Source organism: Crinia signifera, chromosome 1 (genome assembly GCF_055691185.1).
Source record: "Crinia signifera chromosome 1, ASM5569118v1, whole genome shotgun sequence".
NCBI lineage: Eukaryota > Metazoa > Chordata > Amphibia > Anura > Myobatrachidae > Crinia > Crinia signifera.
The window spans coordinates 358,543,428-358,555,464 of record NC_139217.1 but is presented as its reverse complement, the minus strand read 5'-3'; the positions used below and the strand labels follow the sequence as shown (position 1 = coordinate 358,555,464).

The 12,037-nt window shown below is 46.2% G+C and overlaps 1 protein-coding gene across 1 annotated transcript; it reads left to right on the top strand.

The window, feature by feature from the left end:
- The first annotated feature begins 8,681 nt into the window (after positions 1 to 8,681).
- Positions 8,682 to 11,155, top strand: LOC146030510 (E3 SUMO-protein ligase ZBED1-like). Its single transcript, XM_083158410.1, has 3 exons — positions 8,682 to 8,917; positions 9,495 to 9,986; positions 10,251 to 11,155. The coding sequence occupies exons 2-3, from the start codon at positions 9,505 to 9,507 to the stop codon at positions 10,912 to 10,914; spliced, it is 1,146 nt and encodes a 381-aa protein (XP_083014536.1). The 5' UTR covers positions 8,682 to 8,917; positions 9,495 to 9,504; the 3' UTR covers positions 10,915 to 11,155.
- Positions 11,156 to 12,037: the final 882 nt, after the last annotated feature.

Sequence of the window (12,037 nt, the reverse complement as noted above, 5' to 3'; positions counted from 1 at the left end):
AATAGGGGGGGGGCACAAAAATGTTGTGCCTAGGGGCGGACTGACCCCTAAATTCGCCCCTGTTTGGTGAGTTATTTCCCCCCCCCACCCCGCTTGAGCCCGCTTGTGTAACTTGCTGCCGCCTGACAGCAGTCAGTCGTGCTCATCCCTGGCTGCCGTCCTGGCTGTTATCAGCAGCAAGCGTCAAAATCTTTGGCGGCGGCAGCCCCAGCCCCCGCAAGCTAGTCAGCCCGGCCGCAACTCCAATGCGGCAGACCCCGCGGTGGCAAGTGCCGCTGGATCTGCGGGGAGCGCTCTGTTGTTTTTTTTTAAAGTCAATTGTGAGAAGCTGGGGGGGGGGGAGGCGGTATCCTGTAGGTTTGCCTGGGGCACCTAGATACCTTGCACCGGCCCTGCGTCCGGCACCCTTCCACCACATTCCCTATCTGCTTATACCTCCAATATCTGTCTTCACAGCTCCCTCTCTCCATATCAAGAAAGTTCAACATCTTTTAGCACACAAAGGAGCAATTTGGTCCATCGAGTAGCACTGCTGCTATTGTTATCGCATTGTTGCCTACCTGCAGGGTTGCCGACCCTCCCGCATTTAGCGGGAGTATCCCGTTTTTTTCTTCCTTCCTCCCGGTCTCCCGGGAATGTGTGGGATCCTCCCGGTTTTTAGCACACCTGGCAAAAAAATAAAATGTGACTGCGCATGTGCAAATCATGAAGTGCCGGGGCAGACGTCGTGGCTGTCCGGCCAGGGATCTGTTGGCAGTGGCTACAGCAGCAATGCAGCAGGGGGCAGCCATGGGAGCAGGAGCCGGAGCGGCACAAGCAGCAGAAGGCAGCGCCGCAGATGAGATGGTAAGATAACGGCTAGCTGCTTTGTGCTTCCCTCCTGCTTCTCTCACTCTGCTCCCCACTATTTTTTCTTTAATAGGGTTCCTTTAAAAAGTGCTACGGTACTATCTCAAAATGTAATTTACATAGCTCCGCCCATGACTACGTCCCATTTTTGTGCCGTAAATGGGGCAGGCCATGGGCGGAGCTACCCAAATTACATTTGAGAGCTCCCACGCCCCCTATTTAGCTGCCCTCTCCCTGGTCTCCCGTATAGGGGAGATGAAAAGTCGGCAAGTATGCCTACCTGAACCTTTCTATGAGAGAGAAAATGCTCTGCTCCTGAACTTCCCTGGTAATGTATGATTGCCAACACCTGTGGTGAAACACCTTTCTTATCAATTACCTAGCTCCCTACAGGTGATGGCAATCATACATTACCAGGGAAGTCCAGGAACAGAGCATTTTCTCCCTGAAGGAAAGGGTCAGGTAGGCAACCCTGTGTTATTGATATCGGCGGTGGCCGGGGGTGGACAATATAGTGTGTACACACTGAACATATTGTTCAGTGATGTCACCTGGGCCATACTTGCCTACCTGACCCTCTCCATGCGGGAGAAAATGCTCTGCCTCTGGACTTCCCTGGTAATGTAGGATTGCCAGCACCTGTGGTGAAACACCTTTACCTAGCTCCCCACAGGTGATGGCAATCCTACATTACCAGGGAAGTCCAGGAGCAGAGAATTTTCTCCTGCATGGAGAGGGTCAGGTATGACCTGGGCCCCACTGAACATGCAGGTTGTTGGCTACATAGCCCAAGCTGACATGCATGTTCGGACAATAAGGTCATCATAAACAATGGGTGGGAGTGTGCATCTTTAATGGTATTAAGCACACACACACTGCATTTTTTTTTTATTATATCACTCTGAAGGGAGCTTCTGACTGATATCATTTAATACATTCAGTAGTGTGTATGGGACTTAAGGCTACTGAGAATGGTTGCAACAATTTTGTTGCCAAGGCCAGTAAATCTGTATTGTAAAACACAGCAATTGGCATTCTGCTAAACGACCAAAGCCTGCCAATTAAGTTGTGGCATGCCCCTCACAGCTTTCGGAGACAAAGCCGTATCACAGCACATGTGCTGTTAAATAAAACCATTGGCCAGCTGTGACTTAATGTGCCCTGCATCTGCCGGTGAATCAGCGCCTATATTTTCAGTACATGTCTGGCTAAGCTGATACATGCGGAATAACATAGAAAAAAGGTTTCCTATGAAATAGCAGCTGTTTTATTTACCATACCTAAGCAAAAATGTCATCAATACAGTAAATATGCAGTGGCGTAACTATAGCACCGCAGCCACCGCGGGGGGGGCGCTGTGCATATGGGGGCGCTGGGGGCTGCGGTGCTATAGTTACACCTCCCCCCAATCGCCCGCAGGCTTACCTATTTCGCTGGTCCCGGCGGCTCCGTTCTTCTGCTGAGGACCAACACAAAATGGCCAACCCATATAGCACACAGTTCTCTGAAACTGTCTGCTGTATGGGGGCGGCCATTTTGTGGTGGTCCTCAGCAGAAGAACGGAGCCGCCGGGATCAGCGAAATAGGTAAGGCTGCGGGGGATTGGGGGGGGGGGTTTGAATGGGCGCGGGGGAGCCCAAAACGTAGCCACGCCGCTGTAAATATGTCCTAAATAAAAACCCCAATTCCTTCTCTATATGCACTCACCTATATCTGTACCGTACTGTACATGTCAGTGTATGGGTCACAGGGTCGCCAGTAAGAGAGTCGACAAAAAATAGGTTGACCACTATTGGTCGACACTTGAAAAAGGTTGACATGCTGACAGTGTCAAAAGGCTTGTCCAAACTGTGGCCCTCCAGCTGTTTTGAAACTAAACATCCCAGCATGCCTTGCAATAGTTTTAGCATTCCCTAATAGCAAAACTGTGGCAAGGTGTGATGGGACTTGTCAATTCACAACAGCTGGAAGTCCAAGGTTGGACATGCTTGACCTACAAGATAAAAGGTTGACATGAGGTTTTCACAGTTTTTGGTGTCTATGTCAATATAGGTCGACATGGACACCGAATATGTGCTTTGCCCACCATGTTCGGGCACGGTGCCTCTCTACTCTCAGCACACTATTATAATCTATCTCCTTGTCCACTTGCATAGTAAAGTATGAAAAACCAACTTTTTTGGAAGAAAATGTGAAAAACTAATGCCGACCTTTTTCACATTGACCTTTCCCATGTTTCCCCGACCGATTGCACGTGTCTACCTTTTGACTGTATCAATCTAAAGGAGCTCATACACGCTACGATCCCGGCATGCGTTCTGGGCTACAATAGCATCCATCACATCGCATTGCATGCCTTGTGCATGCAATGCGATGCGATGAAAAGCAAGTACAAAAGGTATGTGCAGCACATACTCTTTGTACTGTGCAATGAGGTGCTGCGGGAGCGTGCACCTCAAAGCACACATCGCACCGCCGGGAATTGGAGCGTGTATGGGCTCCTTAAGGTATGTCTACCTTTTTTATGTGTCAACCTATGACCTGTCGACCGATAGTGGTTTTCTTATTGACTGTCAACCTTTTTATTGTCGACTTAACGACGGCATCCTACATGTCATGTAAGCAGCACAGCGGCTTTATTTGCCATACCTACGTAAATATATGCAGGAAATTAAATGTTCCATAAAATGATCCCAATTTTTCTGTGATCCCCTTAGTACACACACTAATCCATTTCCATAAATGTAATCCATATGACATAATGCTGAGTGACAGCTGTGTTATTTACCATCCCTAAGCAAAACTAGAATGAAAACTGTGCATATGTGTCATATAAAGGCCCCCTAAGCACCTGTCTATACATGTTACATAATGCGGAGTGACAGCGCTTTAGTATGGAATGACAGCTGTCTGTACAGTATGGGGTATGGATGCACCGATCTGAAATACATCCCGGGACCCACACATCTGCTAATTTACTATCAGCCGGATTTGGCTGATTTTCTGATTTTATGGATAGCAACTTCAGCCAAATTCAGCTGTACAATTGAGTACACCATCAATTAAAACTCGGACGTATGTGGCCGTGAGTACTATGGTGGTCGACTCATTTACTATGATTCGTACTGCTCTATTCGGCTGCAAATTCAGCAGAAAATAGACCACATTTTCCAGCCTTATTTTGATGAAAACAGAAAACAAGATAATAACACTGCACATGCCATTTAATAGTTAATCTATTGATTATCTATTAACAGGTAGCTGTCTGGCCAGCTTTACTTATATATAAAAACACTAAATCAGAAGAATAACAGCATAAAATAAATAAAAAGTGAGTGAGTCACGCCACTATTCTCAGCATCTAAGCCAGTAGATATTGCTGTTAGTCCTGGAAAGCCATTTATCACGTGCATGTGGCAATTATTGCAATATGTCCATTATTTAGTATAGACAATTTGGTACTTATGTTATATCTGGGCGCCCGATTTTTTCAGTGCATCGCATGCAATATAGTGGCATACAATTCATGCGATGCGATTTTTAATTGTATAGTCACCCATGGGTGATTTTATACCCCCACTATCCAACTACGCATGGAGTTGATTTTATATAGTGTGGCGAGCGCAGCGAGCCATCGAGCCCGAAGCGTGGCGAGCGGATGCAGAATACATGTAAAGTAATCCGCGTCCGCTCGCCACGCTTCGGGCTAGGTGGCTCACTGCGCTCGCCACACTATATAAAATCAACTCCATGCGTAGTTGGATAGTGGGGGTATGAAATCACCCATGGGTGACTATACAATTAAAAATCGGGTCTTTACAATGAAAAATCGCATCGCATCGCATGCCTTAAGTAGTGGCATGCAATGAAAAAATCGGGCGCCCAGATAATATATAAGTACAGACAATTTATATAGAATTATGCATGTTAGTACTGGTTAGATGTAATAGTTCTTATTGGCATTGGTTAGTTTATAAGGATAGCCTTAAGAAAGCTTATGAGCGAAATGCGCATTGGCAGCATGTCTCTTTCGCCGCTGCTGTTCTAATTACATGTATCCCGTGCTATAATAACTGTAGACAATGCGAGTGTACTGAATACTGTGAAGTGATTATGGTGATTATGGACCTTATTCTGGTTGACACAGATGCCGCCAGCCGTGCGATCCCTTGCACAGCTGCAAATGGATGATTTGCATAATAATCTATTTGCAGCCTTGGGTGTGGGGGAGAAATCATTCGATGGTCGGCGATCATCGAATGATTTCTCCTGTGCTTGCATATCTGAGATACCTCTGTGGCGTCTCAGATCTCCGATGCCGAGGGACCGTCCAAAGTGGCCACCAGAGAAAAGGAGCCTGTGGCTATGGCTGCAGCAAATGTATTTAGTTTAGTTACAAAATAATTGTAAAAAAGTAGAAAAAAGGGGATTACGGTGTAATTTTAGGCAACTGTAAAGTCTTCCAAAGAGCATGTAACCCCTGGCAATGAGCATGTAACCTCCTGGCAACAAGCATGGAAAACCCTGGCAGTGAGCATGGGCTGTTGTGGAGTTGTAACTAATCCCCCCTACCATTGGAGATGGTTCCACCCCCCACCCCCCCCCCCCCCCCCCACACACACACACTCACTCTTTAACCCCTAGCAGAGGAGATTTAAGGTAGAGGTGACATGGACAAATTACTAATATGCTTGGTGATACTGTGTGCGTGTAAGGAGTGTCTTGACAGGTCCTATTAATGGATCGAAATGTTGACATTTGGAAGGTTTAAAATGCCTGAATAAATACGCATTTTAATCTGTAGGTGTGGAGCATTAGGCTGATCAGAGTCAGCAAAAACTCTTTCAGAACTCGTCCACTGCAGCTTTAAAAAGATTGGCCCTAAATCGCACAGGATATTACTGCATACTGTCACAGGGTTTCCGCACACTGGGGGTTATCCTGCTTGATTCGTAAGGCTACCAATTTGCAGCCTTGTGAGTCCACCAAACCTCGCCTTGTGAATGGTTGGCTGGTTGACAAGGGTGATTCGCTCGCAGGTGTAACATCCATTCGCATTGCAGGGGGAACTTCCCACATCTTACGATGGTCGCCGACCATCAAAAGATGTGGAAGGTGCACACTTATAAAAGTGATGCACTGGCTCAATGAGCCTGGGGCTGGTAATTGCCGAGCGGGTGGACTGTACGCCATTTATTTTTACAATTATTTATTTTTCCTATATTTTTACACAGAGAAGCATGCACAGATCTGACTGATCCGTGCAGACTTCAGCCAAATACGCCGCAAAAACGTGGTCTACTTTTCATTCATATTTACTGCTGAATTCAGCAGTATGAATGATTGTAAATTTGCCAATCACATAAAACTCTATAGCCATATATGGCCGAGTTCTATCAATGGTATACTCATTTGTACAGCCAAATTCGGCTGACCTTTCCATACTGTATATAAATATGGCAAATCAGCTGAATTCCCCTGATTGTACATTTGCCAGCACAGGGTCCCGGGCTGTATTTGTACCCATTCGATCTTAAAGTGTGTATACATGGTAAGATTTGGCTTCCGATGTTCCCGATATAGTGAACATCGGAAGCCGTATTGCATGCAAATCGCATGCTTTTTTAGGGTTTACGAGCCCGATGCGCTGCCGATGTGTGCTCACGTGTGAGCGCACATCGGCAGCCAGATAGAGAGGGCAGGTCAAGACTATATAGTGTAAATTGTGCCCCTCTAGCATGTCGTGAGATGCGAGTCCCGATGCAATCTGATCGCATCGGGACTCGCATCTCACGGCAGGATCTGCCAAGTATACACACCTTAGAGTACTTTAGTTTAGTTTCACGGCGCCCGATATATCAGATGCGATATCGGCCGATATATCGGATGTGATATTGGCCGATATATCAATGCGTTCCGATGCAATTTTTGACCTGCTTATAACCCCACTATCCACTACGCATGGAGCTGATTTTATATAGTGTAGGCCGATATTGCATCCGATATATTGGGCGCCGTGAAACTAAACAAGTACTGATCTTAGTAAATGTACCCTTAATAATATAAATAAGTTAAATGCAATCTGCATACAGTATATAACACAAACCATACCATAATTATCATAACCCTAATAAGAAATATACAAAGCATATCTAAACTCCAGATTTCAACTACCCCTACCAACACCAATCCCAAAACTGAGCAATGCACACTCAAGGGGCTCCATGTGCACTCCATGTGTAATATCTAACTCCTAAGCTTATATAGTGGTCAAATTAAATCTACCATATCTTTTAAATACCCGATGGGCCCAGTCAGGATAACTGAGCCCCAAAAGGCACGGGTTATGTAAGGCCCTTGATATTTTATTATAAGCTTTTACATTAAAGGGGCACCTGATCAGAAAGTGATCCACCACCTCCCCAGTACATTCCTCCCATGTACAATCACAATCAATGCCACATCATGTTCCCCTTTACATAAAGCTTTCCATAGCAAGCAATATCTCTGAACTTCAGCAGTATCATCTATGAATTTATCAAGGCTAACACAGCTGAAGAGATGGTATGGTATACAGGTAAGGAGAACAAGAAAGTGTCTATTTTTGGCACACTGAATAGAGAATGTAGTAAAATGTAACTTTTAATAGATTTTAATAAAATATGTTTAACTTCAGCGAAATATTTAAAAGAAAAGAGTTGTGCAAGAAAAATAAAGAGTGATTTATATTAGTGGTGGGCAGATTAACCCGTTATTATCGCGTTAACGCAAAAATATGTTAACGCCGATAATTTCATTAACGCGTTAACTCGTACGTCACGTGATCCGGCTGATCTCAGACCCGGAAGCAGGAAGAACAGCGCATTTTCGCGCCGACACAGCAGCCGAGGTCCGCGCGCATGCGCATCGGCACTAGGAGGACGCCAGATTTTCGCGCCAAGACACAGCAGCCGAGGTCCGCGCGCGTGCGCATCGGCACTTGGAGGACGCCAGGACGTGTCTGCCGTGGTCCCCGCGAGTGTGCTGCAGCATTTAGAAGATGCCAGGATACCACTGCTGACATCCCCTTGCATGTGCTGCCGCACTTGGAAGACGCCAGGATACCGGTGCAGAGGTCCACGTGCATGTGCTGCTGCTGCACTTGGAAGACGCCAGGATAACACTGCAGAGGCCCCCGTGCATGTAACAGCAGAGGGGCTGCCAGATAGGAGGAGGGAGAAGATCCCCAGGTGCATAAGGAAAGACGCTGAATATCCAAAAGGGCTACATCATCATACCACCGTGAGTTTGCCTCAAGAGAAGGCTGTAATTACATGACTAGTATAAAGGGGGTCATTATGAATGTGAGCAAGGACGCTGTGTAGTCTACATGAGGGGAGGATGTCACTGCAGGCCCATACCAGAGGGGTAACATGAGGGGAGGATGCCATACCAGAGGGGTACATGAGGGGAGGATGCTACTGCAGCCACGTAACAGAGGGGTGGATGCCATACCAGAGGGGTACATCAGGGGAGGATGTTACTGCAGCCCCATAACAGAGGGGTGGATGCCATACCAGAGGGGTACATCAGGGGAGGATGCTACGGCAGCCCCATAACAGAGGGGTGGATGCCATACCAGAGGGGTACATCAGGGGAGGATGCTACGGCAGCCCCATAACAGAGGGGTGGATGCCATACCAGAGGGGTACATCAGGGGAGGATGCTACGGCAGCCCCATAACAGAGGGGTGGATGCCATACCAGAGGGGTACATCAGGGGAGAATGATACTGTGCCTCATAACAGAGGGGTACAAGCCACTAGGGCTGGGGTAATAGGGTGGGTACTGTATTTCACAGGGGATGGGGTGAGTACACAATTCTAAACAGGTCTATAAGTTTGCATGTCAGTGTCCAATCCCTACCTTAACATTCCAGCAAACTTGGGTAGAACGATAAAGTGGCAGTACTAAAGAACGGACAGAGTGACATCACCGCAGGCTGTCCGGCAAGACGCGCAATTACCCAACTACTGACCAGCAGCAACGGGAGCATCGTGCAAGACTACAAGAGATCGTCTGAGGTTGAGGTATGGAAAGGGGGTAATGAAAGTTGTAGCCTGTGGCAGCTTACTGGGGGCCCTTAATTTATTAACAGTTCATTATATAGCACAGCATATTCCATTGTGCTTTACAATGAAGATAGTGATAGAACAAACGTAGTATTTACAGACAGTCAAACGTTAGGAGGGCCCTGCTCGCAAGACATTAATCATTAATCAGTGTCACTGCAAAACTGGGGTATAAAGTCTACTTTTTTTTTCTATATGATACAGTAACAGTGCTCTTATGTCCCTTTTTATCATCTGAGGTTAGTGTATGGAAAGGGGGTAATGAAAGTTGTAGCCTGCGGCAGCTTACTAAGTGCCCTTTATATTATTGAGTTACAGTTTATATTATATAGCACAGCATATTCCTTTGTGCTTTACAATGAAGATAGTGATAGAACAAACTGGGTATTTACAGACAGTTAAACATTAGAAAGGCCCTGCTCGGAAGACATTAATCATTAATCAGTGGCACAGCAAAACTGGGGTGTAAAGTCTACTTTTTTTTTTCTATATGATAGTGGTCTTATCTCACTTTTTTTTCTGTCCCCCCTCACAGAAATGACTAAATGGAGAAAGGAACAGAAATATTACATGGACATTTTCATTTTAAATCTCTTCCAGATGGCAGAGTTGATAAAACCAAAGTTGTTTGTAAACACTGCAACGTTGAATTGTCTTATCACCGGAGTACTTCGAGTTTAAAGTATCATTTAAATGCAATACACAGCGTTGATTCCAGAAAATCACCCAACGAAACAAACAGTGCAGTGAGGCTTCGGCAGACTACGTTGGATACAACATATGGGAGAAGTATAGATAAACAAAAGCAAGAAAAGCTAACAAATAACTTAGCGAAGTGGATAGCTACAAGCTGCAGGCCGATTAGTATTGTGGAAGATGTCGGTCTCAAGAACATTCTTAGGATCGCAACGAATGACAGCACATATGAGCCTACCTCAAGACGCACCATCACAAGAAGAATACATGACTTGTATGAAAAGGAGAGGACTACAAAAGCGACAGCGTTACAACAGCTGGAGCCCTGCAGGTATATTTTACATACATCATATATTTCATTTTCTCACTGTACTGTCTGTAAAAGATGTAGCATGAATGGAATGTAGTTACGATGCTGGCTCTCTGTATACCTTCGGTGAAGATCCTGTAGGGAGGGTTAAGGGTAGGACAGTTTAGTATATTTACTGGGGACTGTCTGAGTACTGGGATGCCACTAATGGTATCCACGAGAATTGTCAGTGCCGTTCTCCCATACCCAACAAAATGGGTTTGAATTTTTGTTTTACTATTGCAGGTATGTGACGGAACTTCTGGGAGGAGAAAAGTATGTTTCGTGCTCTGTGGTTCTACCTGCTTTTTGCCATCTCTCTCGGGTCATGGCGAGCTCAGATGATGACCCTGCCTACGTGGTCAAATTTAAGTCTACATTCATAACAGACCTGGAGACACGCAAGGGAAATGCCAATCTTGCATATCTGAAGATTGCTAGTGCATTGGATCCAAGATTCAAAGACCTCAAGTGTATACCCAGACCTGAGAGGGGTGAGGTGTGGGCCTCAGTCACCAACTTACTCAAGGAACAGAGGTTTGCTGCAGAGAAACTGGTGGAAGCAACAACAGAGCCACCAAATAAAAAGTTAGCCCTATTGGCTGCTTCATCAGAGTCTGATTCTGAACAAGAGGAAGATTCAGTTGAGAACAGTGTGCGTGAATACAGAACAGAGCCCACCATCAGTACAGAGTCCTGTCCGTTAGAGTGGTGGTCCAAGCATGCAGGCTCACACAGCAGGCTGGCCTCTATTGCACAGAAGTACTTGGCCACACCTGCAACATCAGTACCCTGTGAAAGGTTGTTTTCTCTTGCTGGTCATATTGTGCAGAAGAAGAGAGTTTGTTTATCATCTGAAAATGTAAATAACCTGGTGTGTCTTAGCAACTGGCTTGGTGCTGAGGGCTAAATAGGTTACACACCTAAAAGATATCTGTCCAATCTGTCTGGTGGGAATAAAATCTGGTAATGTATGAGGGCATATAACAATCAACCTTGTCCTCCCAAACACTGGAAAACAGACAGTGGTCATTCATCATTCATTATATCGGTTGTATTGATATAACAAATTTCTCGAAACAATTGTTTTTGTCTGTTTTCCAATGTCGGTCAGTGGCAGCGGGCGGCGTTTGCGGTGAGCGCAGTGTACTTACACATAGCAGCAGCGGCGGGGACGGGACGCGCAGTGGCGGCTATTATATTTTTAAAATACTTGTCAAATGACCAGCCGCTCTCTGATTGGCTGAGAGCTCTCCGGCCAATCAGAGAGTGGCCGGTCATTTGACAAGTATTTTAAAATATAATAGCCGCCACTGCGCGTCCCGTCCCCGCCGCTGCTGCTATGTGTAAGTACACTGCGCTCACCGCACACGCCGCCCGTCCCCACCGCCGCTGGCCGCCCCCACCACCGCTGCCGCTGGCCGCCCCCACCACCGCTGCCGCTGGCCGCCCCCACTACTCCCCCGGTGTCTGTATGCATATGCCTGTCAGGTGGCAGGCATATGCATACAGGGAGGTCGGACGTGATCGTATGTACAGACCGTCCGACCTCCCTGATCCGGTCCGATGCGCACGGGACCGCGCATCGGATCGGATCAAATGTCACATACCTACGATTTTGGGCCGATTTCATCCGATTATCGGCACAAAGTGCCGAAATCGGATGAAATCGTCCCAAAATCGCATAGTGTATGGGGGCCTTAACTCTAGTTGGAGGAATGGACAGTAAATCCCATCTGTGTATTCTTTTTTGGTGTGCTCGACCACTTCACTCTAACAGGGACACTTGCTACTGTACATAGGAGCAGATGTACTAAGTCTGAAGAAGGGATAAAGAAGTGATAAAGCAGTGATAAGTGCAGGGTAATAAGGCACCAGACAGTCAGCTCCTGTCAAATCCATAATTATTGACCGGTGCATTATCACCTTGCACTTATCACTGCTTTATCACTTCTTAATCCATACCTCCCAACATGACCCATTCCAGGAGGGATAGAATGCTCTGTTACTGGACTTCCCTCTTATTTTATGAT

Bases quoted from the DNA above. Each gene is read 5' to 3' on its own strand.
- LOC146030510 (XM_083158410.1), top strand. From the start codon at position 9,505: ATGGAGAAAGGAACAGAAATATTACATGGACATTTTCATTTTAAATCT. The intron at 9,987-10,250 runs GTATATTTTACA...TTACTATTGCAG, and splicing joins CAACAGCTGGAGCCCTGCAG to GTATGTGACGGAACTTCTGG.